The following is a 15,892-nucleotide window of genomic DNA, read 5'->3' as shown; positions in this document are numbered from 1 at the left end:
CCTATCAAGCTGTTGTTCAGGTCAATGTTCAGACCTGGTTCGATCAGAACCAGGATCAAAATTTTTGGACCCTGCATGAGTTGTCAATACTTGTCTTTATTGTAGAAGGGAAACGTTTTCACAGCCTGGACTTTTTCAGGGCACCCATGAAAAACATGCATAGAATGCATGTATGTGCATACATATACAGTACATGTACTATACCATGTATTCATATATGCTCTATATGTGAACACAAAAGCCCACAAGTGGGAAGGGGTTTATATAATCCTGCATTCAATTTTCAACAGTCAGTGTTTTGGTCTGTTGTCTATTCACGTTGGATCCTTTCAACTTCCACCTCCTCCTATACGCTGACTCTTCAATCTCCTCCCCTTTGAGTCCCCCCACCCCCTCCCCACTCCTGACCAAAGCTTGACTCAGGAGAAACAGAGGCAGATGTTCCAGGAGCACACGACTGCCCTCATCCCTACCCCCCAACACCACCCATTTGTACTGGATCAGCAGTTAACCCCCGGAAAGAATTGACCATACAAGCACGCACACACATATACAAAGAACACCTCTGCACAAATCTGTACTGGCTCAACAGTTGTCCAACTGAATGAACAATACACACACACACACACACACACACACACACACACACACACACACATATACACGCTAAGTGCTGTCCAAATCCCCTCAGTGTCCCTGATAGTAGCTACCCTGGGGTCAGGCCTGGTGTCAGCGTCCAGCGCCCAGGGTCTCTCTGGGCAGCTGGCCTGGCTAATCCTGCTGCTGGAGGCCACTGGTTTTCAAACTAAAGGCCAAGGACCCCCGGGGCGCCACAGGGCAGGGATCTCAGGGAGTATGGTGTGTGCGATTTGTTCAAAATGCAGAGGTTTTTGTTTGTTTGTGTGTTTGTTTTAAGTACATTAAACATTAAACCAGATATTTCATGCTAAATTACAGGGAAACATGTAAAACAACATGCAAAACATCTACAACTGTTCCATTCAGTGTAACGGTGTGGCTCTAAAACTAATCATCTGAATTTTAGTACTTCACACAGTATCAGGGCTGCTACTCATTTTCAATTAATCTGACTTACTCGTCTTAAAAATGTAAGAAAATAGTGCAAAATGGCCATCGTAATTGCTTAAGACAAAGTTGATGTCTTCAAACAACAATCTAAAATGCTAAATATTCAATTCAGTGTCAGAAAACACAAAGTGAAACAGCAAACAATTATCAAAATAATAAAAATAAATTGCCTAATTGTTTCAGCTTTACTCAATATTAACATAAGGGCAAAGCTCTTAACAAGCAGATGTGTGGCATGCACAGAATATGTGGGGTCAATGTGAAAAAAATGTTTTATTTACTATTAAAGCTGTTCTGAGCATATGAGATGTCAGTGGACTTCCTATCTCTCATAAAGAGGTTAAATAAAGGGTCAGGAAGGCGTACTGAGCTGTCACAGTGACATATATGATCTGTTACACTGCTGTACCATAGGTTTGTCTCACACGCTGAGGCTAACAGGTGGTGTAAGTTGCTACATTCCTGACTGGGATGGTAGGCAGGCAGCCTCAGGTCTTTGTGTCTCAGATGGGGAGGGGGCACGTGAGTCTCGAGTTTCTGACATCACAGTGTTGTTGTTGTTGTTGTTGTTGCTGGGGGAGTCTTATCCATCAAACCAGCAGCTTGGCCACACGACTCTCCCTTTATCATTATAATCAGCAGTGGAAAGTTCCTCACCGCATCAGCACCTGTCTGTCTATCTATCTATCTATCTATCTATCTATCTAGAATGGATGCACAATGGATGACTAATGAAATAACATACCGGCACACTTTATTAGTCTAATTGAATATTGGTCGCTATTCAGCTGTTCTTAAAACCTTTAAACCAGGGCACAAATTAAAAATCGTAGTGACCGCTGCAGCTAATCAAAAGCAGTATTCTTGTCGTTCATGTGGGAACTCAGCACAGAAGGAGTTACATGTGTTCTGGCTCCAGTGGTACGGTCCAGAGTCCCTGTGAACTTTGATTCCTTTAACTGACCAGGCCAAAGAGTGCCATGCTATATGCAACTCTGTGTGTGTGTGTGTACACGTGCGTGAGTTTTCATGTGTGTTTGTGATTGCAATATTGTAGAGGTTCCCACGATGGCCATCCATCCATTTCTTGGCACACACACACACACACACACACACTCACAGGCCATATGGCCACCTCACACCCTCTGCATGCCTCCACTGTGATTTGGCCCAGGGTCCCATCAAGTAAGCAGTAGCTTCACCTACAAAGGCATTTGGCCTGTAAATCAGAGGATGGAGAGAGAGAAATAAAGGGGTGAGGGGTGGAGGAAGGAGGGATAGAGGGAAGGAATTGATTAATAGAGTGAGGAGGAAGAAGGTGGGGATGTAAAAGGAGAAATGAAGAGGCTTTGTGGAGAGATAGAGATGAGGGAAACCATTTGGTAGTTGGCTGGTGTTGTGGTTTTTCAGGAGCAGATGGCCGGGGCTCGGCGAGGGGCGTGTCTTGTCCTCGCGACCCTTCACAAATCACACGGTTTCTCCCCCGAGGGGCTCGCGACTCGCCGTTCAATAAGAATCAATGGGAATTACTTCGCGAGAGAAAGGGATGAATGGGCGGCGGGGCGCGAGACCTCTTCCTTTGTTGTCCCCCTGCGTGTCACAGAGCTCCTGGTCTCTCACACACACATACACACACACACACACACACACACGGACCGACACACGCGCGCACACGCAGTTTCACGTACACACATATAGACAATAGGAGAGCACTTCAGTTAAACAATCGGCCTCCAGTTAAACAATTTTTTAACCTCGCACACACACGCGCGCACACACGCACACACACACACACACACACTTAAATAGGGTTCAGATGGGAGGAGCTCCTACTTTCTGGTGTTTCCTCAAGACACAATTAGAGAATCTCCTGGCATAAATTATGTTTTAGGAGAAAATGTCGTTTTGATGCTGATGAAGGAGGGGGGGGGGCACTTTCTATCTCACCATGCCTTTCAGTCACGCTTTGCTGGCGTAATCGGAAAATGTGTGCCACGTCATGGTGATGAATGACTGATAGTATATTGGCCTAATACAGAGAGGTAGAGAAAGAGCACCGGGGACCTCTCAAAGTCGGGATGAGTGTAAATAAAAGGCTTCAAGAGAGGGATTTTCCGCCACGCCACATAGGAGCATTGTATGCTATTGAGATGGGGGCTGAAATCAACTGGTTAAATGAAATGAGCAGCTCGGAGCAGCGTCCTATACCTAAACACACATACGGGTATGTGGAAAGACTGTGGCAGGCAGGGATAATAGTGTTAAAGCTCAGGGTTAAAGGCCCCTCAATCAGCCTCAAGGGGTGTAAAGAGCACATCATGGACACGCAACCACATTAGACATAAGCTTCTCATTTCTCTGTAGGCTGACCCAGGGGGGAGTTACAGCCAAGCGGGGTCATCAAACTTATGCAATGATAGGACAACGGCACCCCTGCACACTGCTCTGCATCAGCTCTCCGAGTGTTGACATGATAGACTTCAAGTTGTGCATGAGGAGAAGTTGGCTGTGGAGTGTGAATGAAGGCCTTGTTTGGGGACAACAGCTGACCAAAACAGAGATTTTGTGCAGAGGGAGCAACTTCAATTGGAGTTGTTAATTAAGACCCATACCCCCCCCCCCCACACACACACACACACACACACACACACACACCAGCACCCCCACCCGCCCCCCACTCCATGCTTGTGTGTGCTCATATGTGTAAACATTAGAGGCTGTGTAGTATGCTGCATTATAGCCACTCATTTAGGAGTGGGCTTCACTCCCTGCTTCAGTACATTAATAAAGAAATCATTCAGAAAAGAGGCCCTCAGATAGATAGATAGATAGATAGATAGACCAACATCTTCTGTTACCTCACAGCCAGAGATAAGCTCCCAATAACATCCTGCCAACAAGTGCGAATTCTTCCCCACATTTTTGTGCGGATGCTCACACATATGCAAATGAGACAGTGGGTCCGTGTGTGCAGTCAGTGTTGTGTTCTCATTAAAGCCCTCACAGACAATACTTTGAGGGACTTGTGTTGTGTCCACGGTAGCCGTAGTTGTAGTCTATGATGTTTTTTTTGTCTGTGATTGTATGCAGGAAATGTGATTCTTTTTTTTATTATGAAACACACTGTAAGATTACTGTTTATGCAACCGACCGCGATCTCTCTCTCTCTCCCTCTCTCTCTCTCTCTGGTGTTGTATTATTGTGGGAGAGCAGGTGCTGCCGTCCCAATTACCATACAGCTGAAAGCACAAAGAAAAAAACTTTACTCCCTCTATGCCTCCCCTCCTCCTCATCCCCCCCCCTCCTTCTCCTCACAAAGTCCCTTAATGACAGCCACGCGAGTGCCACACCACCAAGTCTTTTTTACTGCCCCTACCAAAGAGCAAGTAAGGGATGCAGTGAAAAAAGGTTTAGGTGTGTTGGCCTGCAGCCAGCGTGTGCGCAACTTGGTGCGTATTTACGCACTTGGTTTTTCCAGAGTTTTTCCTGCATTTTATCTGCAAGCACATAAAACTGGTCTTGGTCCATTCAAAGTGGTTCATAATATCAGATATGGCAATAAGTGAAGACAGTTAAAGGGGATATGGGAAGTGATGACTATGAACAGATTTATGGGATGTGTGATGAGCCGTAAGTGTATGCGCGTAGCCTTACTCTAGGCACGAAAGACACGTTATTAAGTGATATTAGTATGATTATTTTAAGAGAAAAAACAGGAATTGATCAATCAAATGCCCTGCCTGACATATCTTATTTACCAGTGAACCAGTGCGTTAGGATGTATAGCCGCTCCATATCATATATGATTTTATGAAGAGTATATGGAGACGGACTTGGAGAGGTATGTTGTCGGACATGTAACCATGATATTAAGATAAGGTAATGGGAACAGATCGACTTGTTTTGGGGGTGTGAACATGTGAAAACCACGGCAGGGGTAACACCATAGGAATGTGGCGGAGCAGATGGTCGTTGTAACGCTGTTGGGGCGGCTGGCTGCCGGCTGGCCGCGCAGGGAGCGGGCCAGCCAAGGCTTTGCCATAACCCCAAATATGAGGAGCCACCGTCGGACTGGCTGCTGCGAATATAAATCACTTGATGCTGCGATGTGGAGGATTTCGTGTGGAGGTTAAAGAATTTGTCGGAATGTAAATGGGCCCTGTGTGTTGTGTTGTGGAGGAGGGAGGCATCAGGGGAAGCAAGAGGTTGTTGCACATTTAACAGCTCACTAGCCATTTGGTCTGGCCCTTTGAGAGAAAGAGCGAAGGGGGGGCGGGTTTAGAAAAGTTGTGTGCACCCCCCCCCCCCTCCTCTTTCTTTGTGATGGCCCCGGGGCGGACTTGTGGTGGCGGTGGAGGGAGGGGAAGAAGAGGAGCAGAGGGGCTCATTTGCATCTTATTACCCTTCGCCTGCTGGCCCGGTATAAAACCCTGTGCAGGGTTGGAGACCCATCAGACATACGCACTGTTCCACTGAGAGAGGCAGAGAGAGACGGAGGCTTAGGATCAGCATATCATTATCAATCAAGTGGGAAAATAAACAAGGCTACAGATAGCTGCCTCTTTCTCCTACAGCGGTTGATTGGAATTAACTCTCTCATATTTCCATCGGGGATTTCATTCACGCTTCTCCAAGAGGATCCTTCTGCCGAGGATTACTTTACACTGAACTTTTTTCCCCTTCTTTCAAAAACTCGTGCCTCGTATGGGAAAATAGAGGTGCAGAAGACAGATACATCAAAGGAAGAGTTTCTCCTCATCTTTCCTCCTGCGCGTCAACAGTTCACCTTGACTCTGACATAACGGAAAGCTTTTACAACTTTCTCCATGATTGTTTGAGCCGGGCTACACGGACCTGTGGAGCTTTCACTGCTTGCTGAAGGGCTGTCAACACAATGGGACGCCTGTGTCTGCTCCTGGTTGTCACCCTCTCCCTACTCACCTGCCAGGTAGGTTCAAGAACAGCACATGATCATATTAAAGGATGTTATTACGCACGGTGTGTGTTTGCGCACGTTTGTGGCTGAAAAAGTTTTCTGGAATATGCTGATATTTCCAAACACATGCTGAAGTTACCTGTCTCTAACAAACTGGGCTAATTGTGTGTGTGTGTGTGTGTGTGTGTGTGTTTGTGTGTGTTATAGGTTTTGTGCTCCGGAGTGTTTGAGCTGAAGCTGCAGGAGTTTCTCAACAAGAAGGGGGTAGCGGGGAACGCCAACTGCTGCCCCGGAGGCTCTGCTCAGTCGCAGGGCCAACATCAGCAGTGCGAGTGCAAGACTTTCTTTCGGGTTTGTCTGAAGCACTACCAGGCCAACGTCTCCCCAGAGCCCCCCTGCACCTACGGGGGTGCTGTGACTCCCGTCCTCGGCTCCAACTCCTTCCAGGTGCCGGAGACCAACGCGGACAGCTTCACCAACCCCATCCACTTCCCCTTCGGCTTCACATGGCCGGTGAGTGTTTGTAGGCATCTTATTTGGAATAATATATCTATGGCCCCCATGGACCCCACTGCAATTTTCTTGCGAGATCATTGAAAGGTGTTAACTCTGTCTGCGTTTTATATATAGTTTTGGTGTAATATGTGTCCGTGTTATGATGAATGCCACATTTTTAAGAAGGAATGAAAACCATGAGCAGGCTGTGAAGTTATCATAGACTTCGTCCTGTGGGACATATTAGCTTTGAAGAGTGCAAAACGCAACAGATGCTCCCAAACCCAACACTTGTGAGGGTCTTTGTCAGCACTGTGTGAGAGGGGCTATTGTAGTATTTCTGTGCTCTTTGGTGGGATAAAACGGGGAGGGGAGGAGGGTGTGTGTGTGTGTGTGTGTGTGTGTGTGTGTGTGTGTGTCTGTGGAGGGGGGGGGGTGTTTTCACCAAACGCTTCTCTCCTCCGACCAGGCGTGGTGGGAAATTTAACATCCTCTGAGTTGGCACATCATTGGCAGCGCAGCGTGAAATTCCGCCTCGTTTGGTTTTACGGCGGTGTCAGAGTGTGATAGTAGCAGGGGTGTGAAAAGGGAGCAGGTAGTAGCCCTTATTAGGCCCCTAATCAACACGGGAATTAGGCTGTGAAGTTTATTGGGAGGCCTCCTAATGGCCCGGCGCTGCTCTGCGGAGGGAGGGAGGCCTCCAGGCTGAGCAGCTGTTGACTCTCTCTCTGTCTCTCCTCAGGGGACGTTTTCACTGATCATTGAAGCTCTGCACACTGACTCCCTGGACGACCTGACAACAGGTGGGTGGCAGCCAGAGAAGGCAGCAGTGTAACTGAAACACAGGCCAGAAGGCTAATAGTGGCCTTGTTTTCTCTCAGTAGCATTTTTTTCACTTAGTGCTCAGAGGTTGGACACACACAAGCCTGATGGGTGTTTTAGTTCTAGAGCATTATGCTGACACTCTTATCAAGGTCAAATTATATACACTTATTTCCTACATACAGAGATCTTCCATATATTTCATTACACTAAACTGAAATGTCAATCATTAACACAACTTTTAACTCATAAAACCTGCAGATTTGATGATATATAACTTGATTTAAAGACATTCTCTATGTGACACACACACCACTACATAGGGAGAAGGCCACCCACAGTTTTTGTAGGTGCCAGCTAAGATTTGCCTCCTTAATGGGATATTTGCTGTTGTTATCTTTATGTCCTGCTCTTATCACCGCACTAAAGATGACTAACTGACCACAGCAAGGGAGTGCGTGTGTCTCTGTTGGTGGTGCTGGAGATAATGAGAAATCTGGCAGTCACCAGATGTAACTACACTCTGTCTCTAAAAGGCACAAGTCATATTTTAAGAGGAGTTTTTATTCAGGTAGCAGCATCCACTACTTTACTGCCGTAGAACAATAAAAAAGTATTTTCTGGTGGTAAACCATCTCCCTAAAACAAAATATTATGAAAAGAATACAAAGATCCAAAATCTAGTAAGCAAATGAGATAAAAACTAATATTATATGACACTGACAGGGTGTCATCCCTTCTTATTTGCTCTCATAACACCCTTTATGCACCATACTGATGACTTTTCTGCAGAACATCACACTGTTAGCATCGTGGTAATGGTACTAACATTCCTTGACTTTTGCAGACAACCCGGAGCGTCTGATCAGCAGGATCACCACTCAGCGTCACCTCACTGTGGGAGAAGAGTGGTCCAAGGATATGCAGACAGCTGGCAGAACTGAGCTGCGTTACTCCTACCGCTTTCTGTGTGATGAACACTACTACGGCGACGGCTGCTCTGTCTTCTGCCGGCCACGAGATGATGCTTTTGGCCACTTCACCTGCGGCGAGCGGGGGGAGATCATATGCAACTCTGGCTGGAAGGGACAGTACTGCACTGAACGTAAGTGGGTTTGCTCATTATTCCAGCACTATTTAGGCTGTATAGAGCAATGTGAGGAAATGTCATAAATGGGGGATAAAAGGGAGAGAGAAAACAGTGGTTCATCGTTGTAGTGGTACACTAGTTAATATTTAAATACACTGACAGCTGCTTGTGATAAGCTGAAGGAGCAGCGTAATCGTTAGTAGGTGCTGATGTTTACACAGAATGTCTGATTTCACAACACTGCTCTGATACATGAGCAATAATAATGCATGCTTTACATTAGTTTGACTTGGAGGGGAATCACTATCAGCTTACAATGATTATATAACTGTCAAAACTAAGGAGCTGTAAACTAACATGAGACTTTCCGAAAAGTTTCTAAACCACATTTCAAAGTTAATCATTTGCCTGTCTTTATTGTTCAGGGACTGTTTTCCACCTCCTAATGCGGGGCCCGTGTGCAACAGGCGTCAGTTAGTTATCCCATAGCACCAGAGGCCTCCATTCTAATGAGCCGCAGTGGCTCCTCAGTAATTCACACGCCGCGTGCCTTCCATTAGACCACTGGGGCCTCCTAGCCCCAAACCTCCTCCCCGATTGGCCAAGTGGGGGTCCTGTATTGTTGTGGCTCGGGCTGGTGATTGGCCGAGTGGGGTTGTGTATTGTTGTGGAGGGGGCAGCTGCTCGGTGAGAGGAGACAATGGAGCAGCTGTCTGGTGGTTAGCTCCACACAGACCAGCTGGCCCTGGGGGGAGGAGGGGGGGAGTGAGGAGAGACGGGAGGAGCAGAGGAGGGAAAAGGAGAATGTAGAAGAGGAGAGGAAGAAGAGAGGAGGAGAAGACAGGGGATAGGTTGATGGAAGAGGAACAGTGGAGAGGGGAATCAGAAGTAGGAGGGGAGAGGAGGAGAGGGGCCAAGGGTGAGAAAAGGGACTTCTGACCCACAGTCAAGGGGAGAAAGGGGGCTTTGTGTGGGACGCTTTTGTGTTGGAGACCAACCATGTTAAAGGAGAGGGCTTGTTGGCTGGTTCCTCTGTTTGGTGACCAAAGCTGCCATAGCGCCCTGTGAGCTGTGAAACATTTTCAGCAACGTTTGCAGCATTGAAGAGACCAAGAGATTTTAGCCAGTGGTCAGGAATGACCTGATGAACCTGACTAGCTCAAGATTTCTCTCACTTTTGCAGCATGGTTTGGTCACGATACATGAGCCTCAATCTGGTTCAGCCTCAATCAGAAAGGGAGAATGAAAGAGACTGTAGACAGACAGACAGGTAAACAAGTTGGAAAGACACGCAGGCCACCAGATTGACTGAAAGACAGGCAAACAGTTAAAAAGGTCAGGGCGCCAACCAGACAGGCAGCAGTTTGAAAAGAATGGGAGACTAATGGAGGACAAACACATGTTTCCAACACTGGATTTCCCATGATTCACCTGTCACTATTTGCTTCCTCCCTGCAGCAATCTGTCTTCCTGGCTGTGATGAAGAACACGGCTTCTGTGATAAACCTGGAGAGTGCAAGTAAGTTTGAAATCCAGGAATTGCTTAGATTGATCATAAATAGATTAATGTAGCATCTCTACGCAACGCAACTTTTTCTGATCATTTTCTCTGTTATGTTTTTGTCATGAGCAGCATTTAATGAATGTTGTGTTCCCAGGTGTCGCGTGGGCTTCAGTGGGCGTTACTGTGACGACTGTATCCGTTACCCAGGCTGCCTCCATGGCACCTGCCAACAGCCCTGGCAATGTAACTGTCAGGAGGGATGGGGTGGGCTCTTCTGCAACCAGGGTGAGTCTAGCGAGAGATTTACCACTTCGTTGGGACCCTCCCCCAAACTGAATCACTCCACTTAATTCCATGTTAACCAGCATTGTTTCTAAATGTTGTTTCTTGGTGGATGTTTTCAGATCTGAACTACTGTACACACCATAAGCCCTGTCTTAATGGAGCCACCTGTACTAACACCGGCCAGGGCAGCTACACTTGCTCCTGTCTGCCCGGGTACACTGGTGCCAGCTGTGAGATCCAGGTCAACGAATGTTCTGGAAACCCCTGTCGCAACGGAGGCAGCTGCACTGTGAGTATCACTCAAGATAAGGTGATAAAATCAAGTATATTTATGGCAACAAGCCTGTGTGTAACCAGTACCCATTGTTTATTTCATTTTCAATATAGGACAACGATAACGGCTATAAGTGCACCTGCCCACCTGGTTTCTATGGCAACAACTGTGAGTTAAGTGCCAATACCTGTGCTGATGGGCCTTGCTTCAACGGCGGGCGCTGCGCTGACAACCCTGAAGGTGGATACTTCTGTCAGTGCCCGATGGGATACGCTGGCTTCAACTGTGAGAAGAAAATTGACCACTGCTCCTCCAACCCCTGTTTAAACGGTACGTTGTCTTCTGTGTGTGTGAGTTTACCTGCACAACAATTAAAACTAAACCCAGAATTAAAATATCTGGAGACTAATCCTCAGTCTTTGTCTCGATCCCTCTGCAGGTGCAGAATGTGTGGATCTGGTGAATTCCTACCTCTGTCAGTGTCCTGAGGGATTTTCCGGTCCTAACTGTGAGGACACCAGCAGTATCTCTGGATACTGTCTGTCCTTCCCTTGTCAGAATGGTGGGACATGTCAGGAGGGAGCGAACGACTACACCTGTACCTGCCCTCCAGGTAAGACAGTAATATAGATATGTCTTCTGCATTATTCATTGTTACGTAGTTATTATATTTTAGTTTTGTTCTAGACTCTTAAACTCTGCTTCTTCTGCAGGATATACTGGCGAAAACTGCACTTCGCCCATCTCCCGCTGCCATCACAACCCCTGCCACAATGGAGCCACTTGCCATGAACGTAACGGTCGCTATGTGTGCGCCTGTGTGCCCGGCTATGGCGGTCACAACTGCCAGTTCCTCTTACCAGAGGTCCCCAGGGGTCCGCCGGTGGTGGATGGACCAGATCGATATTCTTCCCCAGTGAGTGAAAATGTTGGAGACAACGAGGATGATGACAGTGGATTCCCCTGGACAGCTGTGTGTGCCGGCATCTTCCTCGTTCTTGTGATACTGATCGGCTGCTCAGTGCTGGTGGTCTACATTCGGGTCAAACTGCAGGAACGGCACAGTCACCATGGTGACAGTGTCCACAGTGACAGCCACGAGACCATGAACAACCTGACCACCACCAACAATTGTCTCCGCAGTGACAAGGAACTGGGCACTTTGATGACAACATCAATTAAAAACACCAACAAGAAGGCGGATTACCATTCGGACCTCGCTGGGTCACTGGGTGGTCTGAGTGGAATCAGCGGGCTCAACGGATCAGAAAAGAACGGCTTTAAGACTCGCTACCCTAGTGTGGAGTACAACCTGGTCCATGAGCTCCGGCCTGAGGAGCTGTCGCTGTGTAAAGAAGAGGAGCGCGATGAGCCAGAGGTTAAATGTGAAATGCTGGATGAGTCTGACTCTGAGGAAGGATACAGGAAGAGGCAAAACAGGTATGTAGCTGTTTGAAATATGTACACTGCTTGGAAATCTTAAACTCAGCTACTGAGCAATGCAACCATGAAGTGATTCTGTTCTGAACCTGTTTGTGTTCTTCTTCATCAGTGACGCATCAGAGAAGAAACAAGAAGAGGAGTCACCATGCTGCAGCGAAGCAAAATATCAGTCATGCAGCGAGTTGAACTATCACGCAGCAAGTGATCTTCAATACCAGTCAACCAGTGATCTTAAATACCAGTCAACCAGTGATGTTGAATACAATAGTCCCAGTGACAGCAGGTACCAGTGTACCACCGACACCAAATACCAGTCCGTCTACGTCATGTCGGACCAAAAAGATGAATGTATCATCGCTACAGAGGTGAGTTCACACAAATAGGATTATCTGCCTGGCAAATACACAGAATAACTGTAACTTCCCCTAACACACATGTAAAATCACACTAAACACCGACTTTTTCTTTGTGTTTCACAGGTATGATACCAGTCCAGACCAGATCAGCTCGGACCAGAATTCCTCTGGTTGACGGTGGTCCACACACACCAGCCCTGAGCAGTAGAGCTCAGCTTGTCTCCAGGAGGTTTTACTCCTGCTGTTTGCTGCTGTTCCCGGATTTACCGGAGGACTTTGAGCCAGGGTGCTACTGAGCCAGCGTGGAGTCAGTACAGACTTGGCAAGGACTTAGTACTACAGTAGTACTTTGGATGAATACTGGACATTTTTCACACGCTGATGAAGTACCAGAAGACAGTGGTAGCACCAGTACAAACTTTGTACAGAAACAGTGCTGAATGAGTACTCATGCAGTCGAATGGTTACTGCTCATGCCAGGATGAACTCTTTTCTCCTGAGAAACTATGGAGTATTGACTTGGATGTTGACCGATGATATTGTAGTACTGTGGAGTACTGATTGAATGAACCGTGTAGTACCTTTGGAGTACTGAGATCTTTTGACGTACTGTTGTAGTACTGTTATATGCTGTGGTTTTACAATGCAGTGTAAAAGCTGTCGTGGATATTGGACAGTTCATGTTCTGTGCAGTGCTGCAGGGTAAAGGATGAAATCGTAGAAAACAGTATAAATCCCTGTACATCATTAGTACTGCTGCTGCTGTCCTGTTAAGAATTCATTCAAAAAATCGCAATTCGGCTTTCCTGACAAAACCAAACCAAATTTAAAACAGTGGGACTTCTCCAGCAGCCGTGCATCTTGAACCCTGCAGCACTGACAGAGACATTGTTGGCTGAGCTGGTTCTCAGCAGAAAATAGAGAACTGATGACTCCAGTAGTGACTGCAGATCGATCCAACATGGATCCTGTTGGGCCATACTGGCCCCCTGACCCCTGAAGGTTGTGTTACACAGGGCAATGTTTTGGGCAGGGCAACTTATGAAACACAACAATCAGCATGAGAGAATGAGCAAAAGACAGTGGAGCAAATCAGACAAACATGAGGGAAGTGTAGTTATTCAGTTATGTAGATTTTTCCTGGCAGCTCCTTAAGCCTCAATTTATTAATAAAATTACCCAAAAAAGTTGCTTAGTACAAAATTGACCTCTGATGTTGATGTTGTGTTTCCAAGTAAGCTGAGTTATAAATGACTAGTCTTAACTGCCAAGACCTCATTGCACTATGGAGGTGTGTGTGTGAGTGTGTGTGTGTGTATGAGTGTACAGAAGAGCTGATGCCAGTGTGTGGTGTCAAATGTATGCACTGCCCACTCCCACTCCCTTCACTCCCAGTCTTCCACTATTAGCCAATTGAAGGACACCATCACCCTGCCTGCCATTGGTTAGGATCATTTGTTTTTATTTTATTTGTTATCTAAAGAAAGATGTATTCTTTTAATTTATGTAATTATTTGTGTTCCGTTCTGTTGTGATTTTTTTGTTAAACCTGTTGTAATTTAAGTTGAATTGTTTTTATTTGGCAGATAATGTATGTATGTAAGTATGTATGTATGTATGTATGTATGAGTTAGGCACTTGAGACCCCTGTGACTGTGTTGTATTTAAGAGAAGAGTCGTATGTACAGAGCCTGTCATTTTTATTACTGGAAAACAGCGCAATATTTTTCCAAAATAAAAGAGGAATGAAATATAGCACATCTGGTGTTGAGTGATGTAATATTTATATTTATATGTGGTTACTTTGCCTTGCGTAGTGGCTTCACCTTACACTAGTGGGGGTTCACATGTAGTGTGCACAACTAATGCTTGTATCTGTATTGAGGGGGTGGCAGAGGGAGGTTTGCATCATCACAGAACACAGAGAAGTTAAACATGATCAAAAAATGGCTTCATTTACAACCATTTTTATGTTTGCAGTTTCCCTTAAAGAGCAATCTAACAAATCTGAGCAGAGGGATTTGTCGTTAAGTGATAGTGTGTTGGTATTTGCATGTGTGTGTGTGTGTGTGTGTGTGTGTGTGTTCGTCTGACGCAGCAGAAGACTGTCTCCTTGTGGAACCACTAAATGAGACAAAGACACACCCCATAATCATAGACCGCTTAGCTAGCCTCCTCTGAGGCCAGAGCCATCTCTTTGTGTGTGAGTATTTGTGTGTGTGAAAAAGAGAGAGAGTGTGTGTGTATGTGTGTGTGTGTGTGTGTGTGTGTGTGTGTGTGTGTGTGTGTGTGTCCAAGTGTGCATGATTGCATGTGTGTATTTATATTAGTCTGTGTCTTGATGTGTTTGTGAATGAGTGTTTTTTTAGTGAGTGTGTCCATGAGTTTCAGCACTGGAGTGCGTGTGATCTTGTTTTAAGCAGAGGGGTATTTATAGCCAGAGAGAGAAACCACCAGTCTGGATATAGTCCCGGTTGCCCCTGCCTGGCTACCCTGTGTGTGTGTGTGTGTGTGTGTGTATTTAGATACCAATGGGAGTGTAGAAGTAGTCATCAAAGAAACTCATCTGGTTCGCAGTCTCATATAAACACACACGCACACAAGACGGTGAAATTGGATGACAGATGATCAGAAATTCACTGCAGTTACAGAGAACCAACTGTATTAAGTGTCAACATGGAGTACATTAACACACACACACACACACACACACACACACACACACACACACAGGTCATGGCCTTGCATGAAAGTTAGAGTCACATAATGAGGGAAAAAAATAAAAGAAAGTAGTAAGTTTATCTATTCATTCTTCATAGATTCATTCAGAGTCACTTTATATAAAAGTCAAGTTTCCTCCACATGGCTGCTGATTTTACGGACAACATGTTGCAGCAGTGACCTGCCCGCTGGTCGTAGACACAGAGACTGTTGCCCTTCCAAAGACTGCGACTGTGACTGCTCAAAAGTATTTGCTTGTATTACACAAGCGGCAGGCAGTTGTTAGCACATACCATGCTAAGCTTTTTAACTTAACTTTTTTTCAGTGCCACAATAGGTTTTCGCTGAGTTGGAAAATCACAGGAGACAGGCTTAAAGCTGGTCCTTTGTTGTTGTTAGGCTGTCCTCCGGCCCCGAACAGTCGCACACACTCACATCCTCCCTCTCCGCATCTCTCTGGTGTCAATAGTCAGACAAAGCCCTGGTCACTGGCTGCCATATGCTGCACCGCTGCACATAAAGAACAGCACTCTTTGAACTTTTGATGGGGAAATCGAAACCTCTTCATGGCAAAATATATGTAAGAGTGTATTAGATCAGTCATATATTCACATGGTTGTGGTTTTCTTTTCTATAGTCCTCTATAAAGAAAAGTGGCTGAACTCTTGTTTAGCCAGTTTCCGTCTTCTTCATAGCTCTTACTGATATTTAAGTTGTACAATAATCTACATAACAGGATCTAGAAACTCCGTGATGTTGTGACACCAACATGACTGATGTATAATACCACCAATATCAAAAGCAGCACAAAATATTGAATATTGAATATACACAAATACACAAATTATACATTTGCATCGGACAATATATTGTCTCT

At 45.9% G+C, this 15,892-nt stretch overlaps 1 protein-coding gene across 1 annotated transcript; it reads left to right on the top strand.

Moving 5' to 3' along the window:
• The first annotated feature begins 5,782 nt into the window (after nt 1-5,782).
• dld (deltaD) lies at nt 5,783-14,034 on the top strand. Its single transcript, XM_070832361.1, has 12 exons — nt 5,783-6,037; nt 6,233-6,538; nt 7,263-7,323; nt 8,190-8,447; nt 9,891-9,951; nt 10,091-10,221; nt 10,341-10,510; nt 10,609-10,825; nt 10,935-11,108; nt 11,209-11,935; nt 12,048-12,303; nt 12,418-14,034. The coding sequence occupies exons 1-12, from the start codon at nt 5,984-5,986 to the stop codon at nt 12,421-12,423; spliced, it is 2,421 nt and encodes an 806-aa protein (XP_070688462.1). The 5' UTR covers nt 5,783-5,983; the 3' UTR covers nt 12,424-14,034.
• Nucleotides 14,035-15,892: the final 1,858 nt, after the last annotated feature.

This window comes from Pempheris klunzingeri, chromosome 1 (genome assembly GCF_042242105.1).
Source record: "Pempheris klunzingeri isolate RE-2024b chromosome 1, fPemKlu1.hap1, whole genome shotgun sequence".
Lineage (NCBI taxonomy): Eukaryota > Metazoa > Chordata > Actinopteri > Acropomatiformes > Pempheridae > Pempheris > Pempheris klunzingeri.
The sequence above is the reverse complement of the archived record's forward strand: the minus strand, read 5'-3'. Positions and strand labels throughout refer to the sequence as shown.